Source organism: Tiliqua scincoides, chromosome 16, assembly GCF_035046505.1.
Source record: "Tiliqua scincoides isolate rTilSci1 chromosome 16, rTilSci1.hap2, whole genome shotgun sequence".
In the NCBI taxonomy this organism is placed as follows: Eukaryota; Metazoa; Chordata; class Lepidosauria; order Squamata; family Scincidae; genus Tiliqua; species Tiliqua scincoides.
In genome coordinates this window covers 703147-722699 of record NC_089836.1, presented here as the reverse complement: position 1 = coordinate 722699, position 19553 = coordinate 703147, and the positions used below count along the sequence as shown (strand labels likewise).

Genomic DNA, 19553 nt, shown 5'->3' with positions numbered 1-19553 from the left:
CGGTTTCTGCCTTTGCACAAAACAGGGTAGGGTTTCCTTGGGATTAGAGCACGCTCCATAATTAATAGCAGGAGTGGAGCTTGACCTGGAAACAGACACCCCAGCGCAAACCGGCGCGTGCTGGTCTGGTCTGCAACAGCTCCAGGAAGAGCTGGTGGCGTTTTGAAGAAACCCCCTTCTAAGGGAAAGTTTTGTGGAACTGCCCCATGAAACAGACGAAGGCCAGAGGAGTCCTTGACCAATGCGGGCATGTGCAGTCAGTGGCGGAGAGCCTTAGAACCATAAAGGAAAATATCCAAGGTACTTGTTCTGAAACCAGGTGTCACTAACCATCTTTTCTTGTATGTTTAATGAGAATGTGGGATTTCTGCTTTGCCAGCGTCTTGCGGCTTGGATGGTGCCATCTAAGCATGTGGCCAGAACAGACTTAAGCGTAGTAAACGGATTTGGCCCCGCTGAGATTGTGGTCTGAATTTCAAGTGGGGGGGGGGGGAAGAAGGATGGAAGACAGAAGGGGAGAGACGAGAAAATGAATTGCCCTGTGCTTAGATTCGGTTGGCCATGAGGACTAGAGGCTTGAACGTTTGTCAGGAAGGTGGGTTTTGAGAAGGGGTTGTCCAAGGAGAGGGGGAGATGTTGTCGTGATGTAGGTGCTTTGGCAAGGGCCAGCAAGGAGGTTGGGCAGAGTCATTGAGGGTATTTGAAGGACCACACACGCCTGGGCAGGCAGGATGGCTGACGCTCATGGAGGAGCGTTGAGCAGGACGCTCAGAGTGGCGTTTCTTTTTATTAGCAGAAATAAAAGGAGGCCTATAAAAAGGGACATCAATCCAAGTAACAGTCCTCTGTGTGTGTGTGTGTTTGGTAGCAGCAATGTCTTGAATCCTCTTAGTTTCAGTACCTTGTGGGCAGCTTTCTCACACACGGATCTGCCTGTTGTTGGAAATCTTCATCAGAGCCCTTTTTGAAGCGCCCCCACCATCTGACTTGAGATTGGAGGCTGTTAGGGGAGGAGCTTCTCCACTGTGTTGCGGTAGTTGTGGAATTCACTTCCTTGGCAGTCTTAACAGGCACTGCTGTTATCTTCCCAATGCCCGGCTAAGCCCATCTGAGCCTTGAGGGCAAACCAGAGTCCATCAAAATTGGGGGATCCATTCCATGACCCCACAAATCCGCAGCCACTTCCAGTTTGACTAGCAAAGGGGACATGGCTTTCCCCTGGACATGACCTCAGTCTTCCTCATCTGCATTATGGGGATAATAATAGTTGCTAATCAATAATAGTTGCTAATAGTTGCTAATCAATAATAGATCCATGGATACCAAGAGTACACGTGATATCGATTGCCTGTTTCTCCCAGAACTGGATCCGTGCTGGCCCGAAGCAGCCCCCCTCCCAGTTTCACAGCCTTGTTAGCAGGTTGCAAAAGCAGGGATGTGTGTGTTGTGTGTATGGTGGGACAAAATAGCAGGTATGTCCGTCCTCCTTGTTATACTGCACAGTTGGTAAGGAAGAAAATTGAGAGTGTAAATCTCTGTTTTTATGATTTTACATATGTGTAACGGGGTGTAGGTTTTAATTCTGTGTATTTTGTTCTGTTGTTTGTGACTATCTGGTCGGATGACCGTAAATAAAGTATCTATCTATCTCTCTATCTCTCTATCTCTCTATCTCTCTATCTCTCTCTCTATCTCTCTCTATCTCTCTCTCTGTCTCTCTCTCTCTCTCTCTCTCTCTGTATCTCTCTCTCTCTATCTAATCTCTCTCTCTCTCTCTCTCTATCTCTCTATCTAATCTCTCTCTATCTAATCTCTCTCTATCTCTCTATCTCTATCTCTCTATCTCTCGTTATACTTTTCCCATAACGTTGTTCTCCCAATTGCAAAAGTCTGCTGTTCTCTGCGGTGTGCTCGTCTGAGATTTTGTTTGAATCCTGTCTCTCCGCCATACCAGTCCTCAGGGTGGCTCACAGATCAACCCAAACGTAGTTTGGCAGACCAGTGAGAAACAATTGCGATCCCCAAACATCGAGCAGAGAAGCCGCTCAGAAAAAGACAGAAAGGGGAAGTAAGACAGGACACGTTCTGGTGGCGAAGTTTTTTTAGGGCCAACCGGTTTACGGCATCTCCTCCCCCGAGTTCGAACTAGAAAAGCAGCAGAGCTGTTCTCTCCCAGTATCTCAGTAGCATAGCTATAGGGGGGAACACAGTAAGTATTGCAGGTGTAATACTTGTATGTATTGTAATGTATGGTTACATGTAATGTAACCAGCCCCTTCAACTCCCTGGCATGTTGCCATTGCTACCACGAATGGCTCAGACGAATGGCAAGTTCTGGTTACACAGCATATTGAGACGCATGCAATACTTACTGCCCACCCATAGCTTCTCTACTGCGCTATCTGCAAGCTTCCTTGAGGGTTAGTGTGTTGGTCAGGCAGGAGGAAAGGAAAAGTAAATGTCTGACATGAATGAAGACATTGACAAGAGGAGGAGACTTTTGCAGGGCCAAGGGCAGGAAACTGGAAAAGGGACGTTTATAGTAACAGGGATGGAGGGTGCCATTGTTAATTTCACCCCCCATGCATTGGGGGAATGCATAGGAGGTTGGGGGGTTAATTTCACCCCCCAAAAGCCGACTCACGGGGCTGTTAAATTGAGAGGGGAGGGTTCTTAGGGGTCTGTAGTGGATGCCCTACCCCCTGCAGTTCCAATTGGTGACCCAAGGGTGTCCTGAGATGGCATTCCAGCCCTAATTATCATTAAAACAATACCTTGCACTTTTGCCTGGTTAGGGACCAGAGCATGGACGAGAGTCCAAAATGGATGAGTTATCAAAGCGTAGCCTTATAGAGCTGGCAAAAGTGTAAACAGTGGACCATTTAACACATGCAAATGCATGCAAAATCGAAAACAAAAAATAAACATAAGGTCGAGGAACATCATGGAAGGTTAAATGAAATTGGCCCAAAGAGGAAAGCACTGAAGTGTGACGGTGGGGGAGGGATTATGGTTACTGTAGTGGCTGTGCAGTTTGACTTAGGCCTGAAAGAGCCAGGTTCAAATTCCTGCTCAGCCATGAAGCTTCCTGGGTGACCTTGGGCCAGTCAGCCTGTCCCACCTCGCTGGATTGTTGTGAGGAGAAAAAGAATGGAAGAACCAAGTGCACTGCCCTGAGCTCCTTGGAGGAAGCGCGGTATAAAAATGTGAAGAACGGCTAAAGGACCACGCATCTTTCTGCCCCCCCCCTCCAATTGAGGCTCCAAACTGACACAGCTTCTCTTCTCCAGAGCTCTTAATGGAGCACCTCCAGGAAATCCGTATGCTCCGGCACCAGCTTGAGGAATCCATCAAAACCAACGATCGGCTGAGGAAGCGGCTGGAGAATCAAGCGGCAGACCCGGCAAAGGACCCAGGTAAGCTGTTTTTGAGTTGACCGCCGCTGCCCCAAGAAAGGGGAGCCGGTTCTTTGGAAGGGAGCAGCTCCCGGACCCAAAATCCAAGCGGCAATCTGGGCAGATTCGGTAGAAGCATTAGTCCCGTCACAGTAGTGCTGATTGCCTCTGTGGCTCCCTGTCCCTTGTGCAATGGTCTATGGGGATGGGGGGTGTGTGTGTGTGAGATTTTCTTGTAGGGAATCTGGTGCCTGGGTGGGTGGAACCGTGCATTATTTTGGCAAATACGTCTTCCTAGCCTGCATTGGTCACCATAACACAAATGCAGGGAGGACTCGCTAGAAAAGAAGGGTGTATAATTCCTTCCACGTCCACCGATTCTTCAATGCTACGTTCTCTAAGTTGGTTCTCTCGCTATCCTGGCTCTGTTTACTTCTGGTTTCAGAGCCCAGCACCAAGGGGTGGGGGGAATTGATTAAAGATGGCCTGGAGGAAACATGCCAAAGGAAGGGCACAGACCAGATACTACTGTGTGAGCCAGTCCTCATTTCCAACACATTGCAATAGGGCTTTTCGAGAGAGAGAGCACATTTTTCATGGCTGCAGCTCAGTTGAAGCCAGGCAAGGTGGGAATTCCGGGGATGCAGCTCCCAGCTTCTTTTTGTTTCTGAGAAAGTGGCCAGCTCTGATCCATGCTTCTGAGTCAAAACTCTCCCTCTGGCCCTCCAAAGTTGGTACCAGCTAAGCAAGGGAGAGTGTGCTCAATAGGGCCCAAGAGTCTCTTTCTCGAAGGTGGCAGGTGGAGGGCAAAAAAGGCAACCAGACACCATGTCTGTGGGTGGAATTGATCTGCTTGAATCTCTCTTAATAGGAGGCTGGAAGGGGTTGGGGAGGTTCACCATTTTGCTGCAGGCCCTGCATGTAAAAACATAGGAACAGCCCCACTGGATCAGGCCATAGGCCCATATAGTCCAGCTTCCTGCATCTCACAGCGGCCCACCAAATGCCCCAGAGAGCACACAAGTCAACAAGATACCTGCATCCTGGTGCCCTCCCTTGTCAGCTGAACATTGTTGGCAGCCTTCAGTCTGCAAAGACTCTGGTATCGCGCTCTGAATGGTGGTTCTGAAACAGTGTCTAGTGTGGCTGAAAAGGCCGATTCGGGAGTGACAATCCCTTCCACACCGGGAGCAAGTGCAGTCTGTCCCTGGTCTGTCTCCCTGGCTATGGGCCTTCCTTCTTTGCCTCTTTGCCCCAGACTGTTGGCCAAGTGTCTCTTCAAACTGGGAAAGGCCATGCTGCACAGCCTGCCTCCAAGCGGGCCGCTCAGAGGCCAGGGTTTCCCTCTGAGGAGTTGAGGAGTTGAGGTCCACTCCTAAGGCCTTCAGAGCCCTCTTGCAGATGTCCTTGTATCGCAGCTGTGGTCTACCTGTAGGGCGCTTTCCTGAAACGAGTTCTCCATAGAGGAGATCCCTTGGGATCTGGCCATCATCCATTCTGACGACATGACCGAGCCAACGCAGGCGTCTCTGTTTCAGCAGTGCATACATTCTAGGGATTTCAGCTCGTTCCAGGACTGTGTTGTTTGGAACTTTGTCCTGCCAGGTGATGCATCGGATCACCTGATTTCAGAAACGGGCTATGTCAGAATGCCAATGCAAGGGAGGGCACCAGGATGCAGGTCTCTTGTTTTGTGTGCTCCCTGGGGTATTTGGTGGGGTATTTGCTGTGAGATACAGGAAGCTGGACCAGATGGGCCTATGGCCTGATCCAGTGTTCTTATATTCTTATGTTCAGCTGGAGAGGAAACTGAACGCTTTCCACATGCGCTGCCTCCGATGCATCACCTGGAAGTTTGAACTTCCAAGGGCAATGGGGGTTGACTCGTAACACAAGCTGGACGGCCTTCACAGTCTTAGCCAGGTAACGGCAAGCGTTGGCTCCATGGCTGGCTTGGATAGTTTCAGCTGCGGCAGGGCAGGCCTCCGAGCCACCGTCCGTAGGAGAAAAAGGCCAAGGAATGATTGAGGAGCAAACCTGCCTAAGGTGGGGACGACCCCCCTTTTCCGGGCTCTTTTCACCCTGCCGTTGAGAGTGGCAGCCTCGTCGACTGCCCGTCCGTTTTGTGGGTTTTCAGACTGTGCCAGCTGCAAATGGCACAGGAGTAATTTACGCTGATGGCAAAGCCTGTATAAAATGCCCCGGATTTGTGTCCTCCCCGCTATTTACGGGCTGTGTCGGAAAGGCGCACGCCGCTCGCCAAGAGGCCACCCCCTGAATCCGTGCCAGCTCTTTTACGGCTCCATAAAGATTTGGAGAAAGGACATCTGCTAATGCAGCGGGCGTCTGTGGTCTCCCGGCTGCCATCCGTCTTCCTGACTTGAGCACATGTATCGCGGCGGGATGGGAGGCTATGCAGAGAAGAAAAGATCCCGGCCGCTGAACCAGAAGGAAGAGAGACTTGCCTGTTCTTTATACTCTGAGGGCTGCACTAGATGAGAGAGTGGGTGGTTTTTCATCCAGGCCCCCCCCCTTTCTTTTGAAGCTGAGGTTCCTTGCAGTCTAGTCCCACTCTTAGGATGACAGCTCAGGTTTCAGTTCCGTATTTAGCCTCAAGTCGGCCAGGGATGTTCTTGCAGCTCCGTGCAGGAAGGCCCAGTGTATAAACTGGGAACAACTGGCCGAAACGTAGCGTTCTTTAAAGGCGTTGGGGGACGCAGCTGGATGTTCACTTCCACGCTGAGGTCGACCTGCAGGAGCGAAGCAAGGGCGGAATCCTCTGGGACAGTGGCATAGCTAAGGGGAGCCTGGGGGCGAGTTGCCCCAGGCACCATGTCACCTTTTGGAGGCCTTTTGAGGCCCCAAGCCTTGGAAGGATTCAGAAGCTTTGCTGGAAAACCAGAAGTGAGCCTCCAGCAGGTCATATGAGCCCTGTGGAGGACTCCCCATGCTTCAGACCGCCTCCCAGATGCCCCTTGGGGTTGTCCTGGGCATCTGGCACCTGTTGGATATTAAAAAATTTTTTTACCGCCTGTGTGCCAGATCCCCTTCTCTGAGACACGTTTAGTACTTTGGGGGATCACCAGTTGAGTTGGCATCCTTCAGTCTCGGAAGACTATGGTGTCACGCTCTGAATGGTGGTTCTGGAACAGAGTGTCCTCTCCAGTGCGCGAAGCCTGGGTAGAGTAGATATGGAGGATAGACTGTTACCCATGCAGCAAATCCCCCCTCTCCACGTCGCTGAAATGGTCCAATGGAAAGGCAGAGCCCAATACGGTTGGTTCCAGCATCGTCGCAGGAGTTGCCAGAACGTGACTGTGTTCAGCCAAGAACTGCCTCAGGGACTCCGGCTCCGAATTTTGCCTCGAGGTTGACTCCTGAAGCCTTTTCCATAACTGGATGTAGCCACAAGGCAGTGGAGGTTTGGGATCAGAGTTGTCCTTCTCTCAGATGAGCTGCCTTCCCAGGCTGACGAGTCCCATCTGCCCGGTGGCTGTTTAGTCGCCTCTTACGACAAGTACAGCCAAACAGAGGGCCTGTTCTTATCCCCAGCCCCCAGGGGGATCACCAGTAAGCCCCTTCTATCCTGGTGCTCCATCTCTCCACTGCCTTTTTCTTTCATACCCAAAGCTCCATCTTTAATGGCAGAAGGGTGTCCCTCCTTCTTTCCATGCTAGATCATTAATTTCAGGAAGTGCTCTCTTATAGCCAGAGGTGTTCTTGCCAGTGTGTGTATGTCAGAGGGGGGAATCTCTCAAAACCCAGCGCAGGGACCCCCTGCCCTCGCAAAGCCGGCCTGCGCCGCTGCCGTCAGGGCAGACACAGTCTCGCTGCTGCAGAGAGCTTGCACAGGTCTCGCCAATCACCCAAAGATCACCATCCTTTGAAAATGCAGCAAGCGAGCAGGGTGTTGAAAATGCTTGTGATGTCTTCTCGCCACCTCTGGCTGGAGGCCGGAGATAAGTGTGCCGGTGTCTGCACTCAATGGCTTGTTATCTGCCAGGGATAATGCTCAGTTTTGTTGGTATTAGCCCAGCATTTGGAGGCATTGTGAGGGTACCTTGCTCAGCGTCTACCTGAACAGCTTTTTACTCTGTAGTGCTGATAACCTTCAGAATACGGAGCGGATAAATAGCTTTCGTAGCGTTTATTGCCCCCCGTCTCTTCCCCCCCCTTGAAATTGTTCTTGTCTGGAAAAAGTCTAATCCTTGCTGACCTACCGACGACTCATAAATCATGTTTATGGACACGTTTATAGGTGCTGCAGACATTTGTATCCGGGACTCGGAGCAGCGTCTCCCCCTGACTCCTGAAATCCATTTCCTGAGGAAGCAGAATCAGCTTCTGAACGACATGCTGGCAAAGGGATCGCAGGGTAAGATAAGAGCACACGGTGTTAAAGGGGCGGGCAAAAGATTTGGAGTCGGGCCTGTTATTTTTATTTGAAGCCAGACAGCAATACGGCACCCTGCCTCTGCTACGTTCCTGACTTCGCGCTTAAAAACGAATCCTTGTCCACAGTATTTTACTGCCTGGCTGTTTTTCCTGTTGGCTGCTGGGTTTTTGAAAAGGCAAGTTACCAGTCCTCATTGTGTTGTTGCCCTTTTGCTCTATTGAAACCTTTGACTGCCTTTCAGTTGTGCAGTGAAGCCCTCAAGATGGCTCGCAGGCTGGACTGTTCGTTTATTTATTTTGTATGTGTGCATTTTTAAGATGTTATCATCTTAGCCCCTGCTAATTGGGTAAGAAGCACTTTTTCAAGTGGGTGCTCCTTTTTTTTAGTAGGGAGAGAGTAACTGGCCCACCTCACCCAAGCAGTGTCTGTTCTAGTGGCTGTCTGCTGGTGTTCTTTTGCATCTTTTTAGATTGTGAGCCCTTTTGGGACAGGGAGCCATTTAGTTATTTGATTTTTCTCTGTAAACCGCTTTGTGAACTTTTAGTTGAAAAGTGGTATATAAATACTGTTAATAATAATAATAATAATAATAAGCTCCATTGCGTACCCTTTCGGAAGAAAAATGGGACATAAACTGAATCAGTAAATGAAGAATTGATCACATCTGTTGGGGTTTAGTACAGCATGGTTGAAGAAGCCCAGATCGGGGTCTAAAGAGTCAGAGGTGGAGCTGGGCGTCAGATTTTAGAGTGGTTTGGCAAGGTGAGAGTCTGTTTGGAAACACTTGGTCGTGAGAAACTCTGACAGGGGAGCCAAATCCAGAGCCATCTTGTTTAGGGCCTCTGGGATCCTGTTGGCTCCCTGGATCTCATGATTTGCGATCGTTTGCAACCTAGTCTGGCTGTGTGTTGGCAACCTTCAGTCTCGGAAGACTCTGGTATCGCGCTCTGAATGGTGGTTCTGGAAAGCGTCTAGTGTGGCTGAAAAGGCCGATTTGGGAGTGACAATCCCTTCCACACCGGGAGCAAGTGCAGTCTGTTCCTGGTCTGTTTCCCTAGCTATGGGCCTTCCTTCTTTGCCTCAGTCTGTTGGCCAAGTGTCTCTTCAAACTGGAAGAGGCCATGCTGCACAGCCTGCCTCCAAGCGGGCCGCTCAGAGGCCAGGGTTTCCCACCTGTTGAGGTCCGCTCCTAAGGCCTTCAGATCCCTCTTGCAGATGTCCTTGTATCGCAGCTGTGGTCTACCTGTAGGACGCTTTCCTTGCATGAGTTTTCCATAGGGGAGATCCTTTGGGCTGGCTGACCAGCTACAGATTCTCAGTCCGTTTTCTCCTTGCCGTAGTATGGCATGTAGGGATTTTAAACTTTCACAGCACTCTTCTTCCATGGTGCCCTCTTCAACTGTGTGAGATCCAAGATGGTGTCACCCAGGGACGTCCCACAGTGTCCCTGTGAGTATGCCATTGCGCCCTTTGGCACACAGTTTGGGAACCACTGAGCTAAATGCTTGCATTTCTTTGAATAACTCTTTTCCAGAAGTGGACAAAGAGAATTGGAATGTGCAGATTGTCTTATTTACTTGTCTAAGTAACAAATAAAAAGCAACAGGAACAATTTTTTTTTAACTCGCAAAAGGAAAAAGACCTTCAGTTGCTCGCGGTGGGTCCTCCTTCCGGTCAGCGGTGGCCGTGGCGGTAGACAACCCAAGGTTTTTACCTCCCTGCAGATAAACAGAAGGAGAACGAAAAGCTGCGGGAATCCTTGTCAAAGCGGCAGCTTGCCGCCGAGTCCCTCCGCAAAGACCACGAGCGCATCAAGGAGCAGAACGAGAAGCTGCAGAGCCAAGTGGAGAGGCAGGAGGAGGAGAACGAGCGCTTGACGCTGGAGGTGTACAACGTGCGCAACGAATTGAACAGGTACAGTTCTTGCCTGTGGCTCCACTGATTCTGCAAAGTGGGACCTTCTCCACCCGACTTGGGGTTCTGTGGCAGCGGCGTAGCTAATGGGGGAACGGGGGGTACATTGCCCCGGGTAGCACCTTGAGGGAGTGCCAACCCCATAGCCCTGATGGCAGATCCTGAGGCAGGCAGAGCTGCCCTGCCCGCCGTGTCTCTCTGCTGGTACCACAAAGGGGGTGTAGGAGAAAGGCACTGCGGCAGCAAGGAGGCCCCCTTATCATTGCAGTACCTTCTCTTGAACCCCACCCCCCCTTGAGAGAGCTCTGTAACGCGGAAGTAATTGTGGTGACATCACTGCAATGACTTCTGGGTCAGGCACTTGGGAGGGGGTGACTTGGCATGATATAGCTGGCCCCGGATGCCAGAGGGCCCAGCTGCGCCACTGTTCCGGAGGTCCACCCTCCTTATTCTGGGCCCCCGGGAACAGCCAGACCTTGGAGGCAAGCTGTGGGGCAGAAAACTCTGCCGTCCTACTTTGGTCTCTTTGTGGGTGTGGATATGTGAAGCTGCTTTCAGCTGAGTCTGGCTTGCCACCGAGCTCAGGCTTGCCTACACCAACTGGCAGGGACTGTCCAGGTTTTCAAGCCAGGGGTCTTTTCCAGTGCTGGTTCCGGATCAAACCTGGAACCTTTTGTATGCAAACCAGGAGCTGGGCTCAATGGGGGTGGTGTCAGCTTACCCTTGTAACCAGACAAAACTTCTTTCCCATCTTTGGGGTTCAGATGCATGTGTCCCCTTGAGGCAGAAGGTGCAAGGGAAAACCTTGGATGAGCAGAGAAATTGGGGGGGGGGAGCGTTCAACATCCCTCCTCTTTCTCCCCGTCCACTTAGGGTATTGCCCCTTCCTGAAGCTGTATATGACCGAGGGGTCAGTCGGCATTTAAAAGCCAGGGTTTGCATGTCGCATCTAGCTCTGGCCTTCTGTAGCTGCTGGAAGACCCCTGTGTGCGGGGAGCAGTGTGGGATTCAGTTTGGAGTGGGGTGGGAAGGAACGATCACACTGCTTAGGGACCCTGGAGGGTTTGAGTTTTTCCTTGCAAGCTTTTCCTTGGCCTTTCTGTGAATACCTGGTTCGTGGCTACTACTGTGTGTAGTACATCCTGTCTCCCTTCCTTTTGTGTGAGACTGTGTGTGAGACGATATCCTGTCTCCCTTCCTTTTGCGTTTCACGGTGAGCCAAATCACTGACTTAATCCACGCGGGTTTTACTACCTGGCCATTTGCAGGCCTTGAATTCTAGATGCCCTTCCTGAGGCCGTGTTCACTGGTGTTTAGCAAAGAAGAACACGGCTTTATCCCCCTCAGGTTCAGTTGACGGTACCCCTATTTAAACCCCCCACTGACCACTTGGCTTGGGATGCCGCAGGTTGCAGGTGGAGCTGGACACCAAGCAGCACCAGGTGGTCGAAAATGACAAGCTTCTGCACTCGCTGCGCTTGGAGCTGAAGGTGTTTGAGAAGTTGGACAAAGCTATCCGAAGTCAGAAAGGTACCAAACGGCATAAGAACATAAGAACAGCCCCACTGGATCAGGCCATAGGCCCATCTAGTCCAGCTTCCTGTATCTCACAGCGGCCCACCAAATGCCCCAAGGAGCACACCAGATAACAAGAGACCTCATCCTGGTGCCCTCCCTTGTCAGCTGAACATCAGAACAGCCCCACTGGATCAGGCCATAGGCCCATCTAGTCCAGCTTCCTGTATCTCATAGTGGCCCACCAAATGCCCCAAGGAGCACACCAGATAACAAGAGACCTGCATCCTGGTGCCTCCCTTGCATTGGCATTCTGACATAGCCCATTTCTAAAATCAGGAGGTTGCGCATGCACATCATGGCTTGTAACCCGTAGTGAATTTTTCCTCCAGAAACTTGTCCAATCCCCTTTTAAAGGTGTCCAGTCCAGTCACCATCACGACATCCTGTGGCAATGAGTTCCACAGACTAACCACACGCTGAGTAAAGAAATATTTTCTTTTGTCTGTTCTAACTCTCCCAACACTCAATTTTAGTGGGTGTCCCCTGGTTCTGGTGTTATGTGAGAGTGTAAAGAGCATCTCTCTATCCATCCCCTGCATAATGGCATGATCCCATTTGTAACCTTCGGGCCCTGGAACCTCTCCCAGTCACAACTGGAAGTTTTGGATGTGAACCGGAAACGGCTGCCGGTCACGTCCTGGAGGCCTTCGGAGGAGATGGGGAGGCCCAGGGTGTGGGCCGTGGGGTTGGCACAACCTCCAGAGGGCTGAGCGCTGCCCCCATTGTAAGTCATTGCAGTATCAAGTGCTGGATTTCAGCATCTGGGAAATTTGTTGTCCATGGGGGTTTTCAGAATGAACCCCCCCCTCCCGGATAACGAGGGCCCATTGTACCTAAACAGTAAATGATAACTGTTACGGACAAAGCCAAAATGATTGTTGGCTCCTATTAAATCTAAAGAACATCAGAAGAGCCCTGCTGGATCAGGCCATAGGCCCATCTAGTCCAGCTTCCTGTATCTCACAGTGGCCAGCCAAATGCCCAGGGAGCACACATCTTTGGAGGGAAGAAGCAATTAAAATAGGTTGTAGAGTTCCTCCCGCTTTTTCCTCTACTAAATCGTTATCTCCCCCCTCAAATGTGGTTTACCCGCCATTTTTAATCATGGCTTCCGGGGCCCACTTCCTTGTCCAACTTTCTGCAGAGCGCAGCCGTGACGGCTCGGAGGAATGCTGGAAGGACCAGACCCGGCCTCTTGACTTGCACGAGCTCTTGACCGAAATCCAGAGCCTGAGGGCCCAGCTGGAGAGGAGCATTGAGGCCAACCAGGCCCTGCACGGGAAGCTGGAAGAGCAGCTTTTAAGGGGAAAACGAGAGGGCACAGGCTCCACCCTGAGCATCGGCTACCTTTTCAAGCAAGAGTCTCAGCATTACGCTGCGCTAAACGGTAAGCGACGGCACCCCTTGGTTAGAAGAGGGTTGGCTGGGAACCGTTAATCAGAATCTCCAATGACAATGTTCGTAGAGCTGATCACTGAGAACAGTTCGTGGAGGGAGATGTGTTGGTCATTGAACATGTTGGTTCAGTGCAGCCTTTGAAGTGCACCGGGGTAAATGTCCTCCTCCTGGGCCTGCCCGAGGCACTTGGGAAAGAGAGTGCTGGACTGATTTTCTCTGACATCTCCCCCCCACTGACCCAAGATAAGGAAAGGGAGGTGGAATCAACCTCAGTTTGTGACTCCACAAGGCATCCAGGGGTTGGCCCACTAGCCTGTCCGTTGAAAGTGTTGGAGGAATTTGCTGAGACTGGTTTCCTCCTTTAGGGGGGGAAGCAGAGTAGCTTCAGCAGCAGACCCCCCCTCTTGCTGGGAATCAACCCAGGGAGCCTCCCACACCCGGCTGACTGCTAATCAATGAACACAGACAACAATGGCTGGTTGAAGTTTCAAAGGAGATTCATTTACTCACGGTTCCATAGAAGCATGTGGTTACAGCATCTGAATACGTTCAGAGGTATACTAAACTCAATAGACAACAAGGCCGTAAAGCTGCCTCGTTCTGCGTGTGCCATGCGGTCAAGATGGCGTCGCCAGCAGAGCCCTGCTGCGCGACATCCCAAAGGGTCAGTGGTCAGCGAGGAAGAAGGAAGAAGAAAAAGAACGTGCCCGGAGGAAGGGAAGGTTATATAGGGTCTGGACCACACCCCCACATAGGTCATCCAAAAAGGGACAGGTGAAGTGTTGTGTCACTGGGTCATCACTTAACCCTTTCAATGCATAGTATCCTGCCACCTCTTGGAAGCAGACAGAGTTGTACCAACTCCAACAGAAAGGAGGTCGCCAACTCCTGCATTTCTAGCCTTGGCAGCTAGCAGATCACACTGGAGTGGGATGTTTCAAAGTCTGCAACCTAATAGAGGTAGGCCCCATTGAGAAAATTCCAGAATGCAGCGGATGTATCATGGAGAGCCTGGTATGGACGGTGTGCATTATGTTATGATTGCACTCTCTCTTACTGGAGCCATTTGCCAGTCCTGGAGGTTTTGTCTCTTCTCTCACTGGTCCCAGATAGAACACCAGAAGAGCCCCGCTGGATCAGGCCAAAGGCCCATCTAGTCCAGCTTCCTGTATCTCACAGTGGCCCACCAGATGCCCCAGGGAGCACACCAGAGAACAAGAGACCTGCAAGGCATTCTGGGAATTGTAGTTAAGAACATAAGAACAGCCCCACTGGATCAGGCCATAGGCCCATCTAGTCCAGCTTCCTCTATCTCACAGCGGCCCACCAGATGCCCCAGGGAGCACACAGATAACAAGAGACCTGCAAGGCTTCCTGGGAATTGTAGTTTAAGAACATAAGAACAGCCCCACTGGATCAGGCCATAGGCCCATCTAGTCCAGCTTCCTGTATCTCACAGCGGCCCACCAGATGCCCCAGGGAGCACACAAGACAACAAGAGATCTGCATCCTGGTGCCCAAACTTGCCAGCTGAACATAATAAGGACATAAGAAGAGCCCCACTGGATCAGGCCAAAGGCCCATCTAGTCCAGCTTCCTGTATCTCACAGCGGCCCACCAGATGCCCCAGGGAGCACACAAGACAACAAGAGATCTGCATCCTGGTGCCCAAACTTGCCAGCTGAACATAATAAGGACATAAGAAGAGCCCCACTGGATCAGGCCAAAGGCCCATCTAATCCAGCTTCCTGTCTCTCACAGTGGCCCACCAGATGCCTCAGAAAAACAAGTTCCCAGCATCCTGTTACCTCTCCCTTGCACTTGGCATTCAAAAATAACCTACTTCTGAAACCAGGTGGTTGCATTTCCCCTTCCTGTGACAGTTTTCTCCATCCATTACTGAACACTATCTCCCAATCTTGTCTGATCTCGGAAGCTAAGCAGAGTCAGGCCTGGTTAGTACTTGGATGGGAGACCGCTTGGGAATACCGGGTGCTGTAGGCTTATACCATAGTCTTTTGAGACTGAAGGTTGCCAACCATTTATCCAACCCCCTTTGAAAGGTATCTAGGCCAGGTGCCTTCACCGCATCCTGTGGCAAGGAGTTCCACAGACTAGGTACACCGGTGGAATTGCACAGCTAGTCACCGATAGTGGTGCTCCATCTCTCCAAAATGGACCCCCGTACCACGCAGTGTGGCTCCTTCGCACCTCTTTTTTTGCGCTTGATATTAGCTACTACAAGCAGGCAGCTTGGCAGCGGCGCCTTCTCCCATCTGATTCACCGCAAGTGTCTGCTGAAAAGGAGGGGCGCCAAACACGCCTCTGTATGGTTCCCTGTGGATATCTAACCCCCGTTGATTTGGCACTTCAAGAGCCATGTGCCGATCTTCATTTCGGAAACCTCAGCTTTCTTCCTTTCGCTTCAGGGCGAGAGGGATTTTGAAAAAGCAGTTTGCAGATTGCGTTGGCAGCGCTCGGCGGGTGAAGTTTCCATACATTTTTTTTTTTTGCTTACCTGAACGGTTTGTTTAATGCACAGGCGCTTGCTGCGGGCGGCCGCGCATTACTCAGGAACGATCAATATGTGCTTTGGCTGGTCTTTGAATAAATCAGCAGAATAAATTTTGCGCCCCAGAGGAAGAGAGATTTTCCCCCCCTCTATTTGCATCACTATTCGGCGGAGGGCTTCAGTAATTTAAAACTCCGAAGAAGACGAGCCGTCCCACGACGTGCGGAATCTGCATTACGAGGGAGCTCCCCGCACAACTCGACTCTGCCCGTTGCACGCAACGGATGCCCAGAGCGCTGCTGAAGAAATGCAGTTTGCTGGCTGGTGGTTGTTTTTTTTTTTTTTAAACAACTTTTGACTTTATTGAGTGCAAATGGAGACAAATCACCGAGCCCTAATGTATGCAAAAGCAGATTCATGTGCTTTCCGAGCTGTGACGTTCCTGAAGTTGGAGTTTTAACAATGTGAGCTAGTTTGCAAGGAGGACCACAAGTCTCTGCCATGGGTACTTTGCGGTTCATTTTGTATGCTTGGGGGGGGGGGGGAAATGACCAATTTTTGTGGGTTTTTGAGTGGATGTTCATTTTGGCATCAGTCAACTCCAATCTTTAAAAGCGGTGGAAACACTTGTTGCATTTCCACGTTCCACAAAGGAGGCCAGTTGGCCTTTTGAAGAATTTTTTTTCTTTTGCTCTATCAACTGTCTTGCTTTTCTACCGCTTATCCCACCCCACACAGCCATTTCAGGAAGTCTGTCTTTGACGTTAAAGATGGCGGATGCTTCCAGAGATTGAACATGACTCAGCTGAAATTTTAAGCCTCTTAAGAGATCTGCTGACTTCAACAGGAAGTATTTCAAGCGAGTGCTTAACTCTGATGTTGAAAGCAACTAACTTTGACTGGATCATGCCCCCTGTTTGTCTGGACAGGGATTTTAACTTGGGAGTCCTGGGTAAGGGCGTACCACTAGGAGCTCCGCAGGGCAGGCTTGGAGGCTTCCGATTGGAGGCTTTGCTGCTTGGGCTACTTCTAACATCAGATATAGGTGTGTTTCCCCGTCCCCTTGTATCTGCGGGGGATTTATTAAGAACATAAGAAGAGCCCCGCTGGATCAGGCCAAAGGCCATCTAGTCCAGCTTCCTGTATCTCACAGTAGCCCACCAAATGCCAAAGGAACACACAAGACAACAAGAGACCTGCATCCTGGTGCCCTCCCTTGTCAGCTGAACATAAGGACATAAGAAGAGCCCCACTGGATCAGGCCATAGGCCCATCTACATAGTCCAGCTTCCTGTATCTCACAGTAGCGCACCAAATGCCCCAGGGAGCACACAATAGATACAATCTGCACCCCAGTGCCCTGCCCTGCATCTGGCAATCAGAGGCAGCCTTGCACATATCTACTATGATGTAACATGTAAGGAACTTTTCCTCCAGGAATTTGTCCTATCCCCTCTTAAAGGCATCCAGGCAAGATGCCACCACTACTTCCTGTGGCAAAGAGCTCCACAAACTAATTACACGCTGGGTAAAGAAATATTTTCTTCTCTCCCCCCCCCCTGTGGATAAAGAAACCATGGATGATTTATAAGGGCAGTGCTTTGCGCTCCCTCTGCTTCCATTGCTTTTATAGGGGCTGGAACAAGTTAGAACAGGAACATGACATGCAGGCAGGAAGTGTGCTTGCTAGAGGGATGCAGTCAGAATGTTAACAGGAAGCAGGAAGCTGTAAAAGCAAGAAACGTGCGTGCTTTGTAATGAAAAACATGGAGGGCAAAGGGCAGGAGCATTTTCCTTATAGGGTCCTCTCATCTGTGGATTCTGTATCCACAGAGGAAGACGGGGGATATTGGGAAGCACAGATAACTGAAACACGGATATTGGGTCTGCAGATACTGGGGGTCACCTGTATTCTCCATTCTTTTTTCTCCTTAGCCATGAGGACTAGGGACTTGCTTTGAAATTGGAAAAAGACACATCTAGTTAGGTCCAAATATTTGGCTGTGTACCAAAGGAGCCGGTTTGCCCTGGCAGCAAAACGATGGCTTTGTGGAACGCATGAAGCGGTGACGTGGACCCCATACTGACTTTCTGTTTCTCTCTCGATAAGAGTTCAGATTTCCCAGCGCGGACCGCAGCGTCCTCGAACTGCAGCAGAAGTACGGCTGCTGGGTGTTGCCGCCCCGACAAGCAGGTAGGAGAGTAAGCAGGGGGGTGAAGGTCTACGGCACTGCCTTTGCACGTAGAGGGTTCCTGGTTCAATCCCTGGGATCTGGCCTGGATGCCTTTAAAAGGGGAATGGACAAGTTTCTGGAGGAAAAATCCATTACAGGGTACAAGCCATGATGTGTATGTGCCACCTCCTGATTTTAGAAATGGGCTATGTCAGAATGCCAGATGCAAGGGAGGGCACCAGGATGCAGGTCTCTTGTTGTCTTGTGTGCTCCCTGGGGCATTTGGTGGGCCGCTGTGAGATACAGGAAGCTGGACTAGATGGGCCTATGGCTTGATCCAGTGGGGCTGCTCTTATGTTCTTATGCTCCCTGGGGTGTTTGGTGTGCTGCTGTGAGATACAGGAAGCTGGACTAGATGGGCCTATGGCCTGATCCAGCGGGGCTGTTCTTATGTTCTTAACTACAATTCCCAGGAAGCCTTGCAGGTCTCTTGTTATCTGGTGTGCTCCCTGGGGCATTTGGTGGGCCGCTGTGAGATACAGGAAGCTGGACTAGATGGGCCTATGGCCTGATCCAGCGGGGCTGTTCTTATGGGAGCGTCTCTCAGTTAGGACAGGGAAAATTTCCTGTCTGAAGCCCTGGAGAGTGGCTGACAGTCTGGGCTGACAATCCTGAACAAGATTGACCAGGGTCTGAATGATAGCTTCTTACATGGCTGATGTTTTTTTAAACTTCTGCTAATGAAGACCACTTATTTGAGATTTAAGGAGAAGGCTTTTCTTTTCAGGTCTCAAACTGTCCCATTGACACTCAAAATACTTGGTACGGAAATAATCCCATAATATTACATATTTTTTTTTAAAATCTATTTCGAAGAGATTTGAGTGTGGAACTTCTTCTAGGGGTCAAGGCAGAGATTGTGCCAGCTTTATTTTGGGCAGGTGCCAAAAGTTCCACAAAGCAACATTTAGGATATTATTTAACAGATGTATATCCTGGCCTTCCGGAGATGACTGCTCTCAGGAAGACGTTATGGCGTGCACGAGAAGTAAATGAAATGAGAATGACTCATTAAGGCCAGCCTTAAGGAACTGGGAGTAAATTCCTGACCAGGGGGATGTGTTGGGAGGAACCCTATGAGATGTCTTAAGGTGTTGGGCTGATCTGATGTTAATAGAGAAGAGAGAATCTAGGGAAATATAGAATATACAGGGACAGAGAGATTTGGGAGGGAGGAGTCTTGCAGCCTAGACCACATCATCCACAGATGAGGACAGCAGAAGATTGTTTAAAGCGCACCCCCTTCTGTGAGCAAATGTCTTTAACATCAGCTGTCTCTCCAGCCCTCTGCCCTTCTCCCTCCCTAGATCAGCAATTTTCAACCGGTGTGCCATGGGCCATTGGTGTGCCACGAAAGGTCTGTGGGTGATTGAAAATTGCCGAAAAGCTATTTGAGGTCCTTCAGCTCTGTTTGGAGGGCAACTAACTGTCTGTAGTAACTCTCTGCCCCTCTTCCTCTGTGCCAGCAGAAGAGGGGCAGACAATTCATTACTACAGACAGTTGTCCTACAAATAGCCACAGGACCTGGAAAAGTTTCCCAGGAGGTGGAACTGACATCCCAAGAGGTGACGATCATAGAGGTCAGTGTGCTGTAAGAAGACAATCATTGAAAGCCCTAGACACTCAAACCTAGTTTTGTACATTATAGTTATTAAACTGTAAGCTCCCCCCCTTCAAACTGGGAGCCTGTCCTAACTGAAAAATGGTGTAGTCGATCCCAAATAAATGCATATTTTGAGGCATGTGCCCATGAGACTGGAGGTGGTACAGCCTCTCACAAGCGACTAGTGGCAAGAGGTTTTTTGTTGGCAGGTAGGGGAGTTTTGAGGGGTGACGGAGCTCTGGGTCAGAGAAGCCTCGAAACGGTGGAGACGAGGTTGCTGTGACTCGAACTCGGGTCTCAAGTGGCTTAGATTAGCTACCAATGGCTCACTCGCTCCTTTGCCCCGTGACACAGAACCGGCTTTGGACGAGGCAGATGGCTCCTCCCAACGCAGCTCCTCGACCAGCAAGTTCCCCGACCCTCCCGCCGTCCCCGGCCACTGCGTGTGGGCGGACAAAAATGGCCGGCATGTCCTGGGCTCAGTAGAGGACTACAATGCGTTGCGGAAGCAGATCGCGGAAG

At 50.6% G+C, this 19553-nt stretch overlaps 2 protein-coding genes across 4 annotated transcripts in view; one reads left to right on the top strand and one right to left on the bottom strand.

Annotated features, from left to right (window-relative positions):
- Positions 1 to 19553, bottom strand: part of NOTCH1 (notch receptor 1) — a 787535-nt gene that overhangs the window by 628174 nt on the left and 139808 nt on the right. The gene's annotated exons all lie outside the window — the stretch shown is intronic.
- The window catches only part of CDK5RAP2 (CDK5 regulatory subunit associated protein 2), a 108237-nt gene that overhangs the window by 81155 nt on the left and 7529 nt on the right, over positions 1 to 19553 (top strand). For 2 of the 3 annotated variants that reach the window (XM_066610710.1, XM_066610709.1), the window contains exons 28-34: positions 3291 to 3416; positions 7654 to 7770; positions 9516 to 9705; positions 11114 to 11235; positions 12428 to 12670; positions 17304 to 17387; positions 19386 to 19553. The exon at positions 19386 to 19553 is cut by the window's right edge and continues 68 nt beyond it. In XM_066610710.1, the coding sequence (XP_066466807.1) occupies positions 3291 to 3416; positions 7654 to 7770; positions 9516 to 9705; positions 11114 to 11235; positions 12428 to 12670; positions 17304 to 17387; positions 19386 to 19553 (1050 nt within the window). The remainder of the gene's footprint in view (positions 1 to 3290; positions 3417 to 7653; positions 7771 to 9515; positions 9706 to 11113; positions 11236 to 12427; positions 12671 to 17303; positions 17388 to 19385) is intronic. The other variant, XM_066610711.1, reaches the window with a different exon arrangement.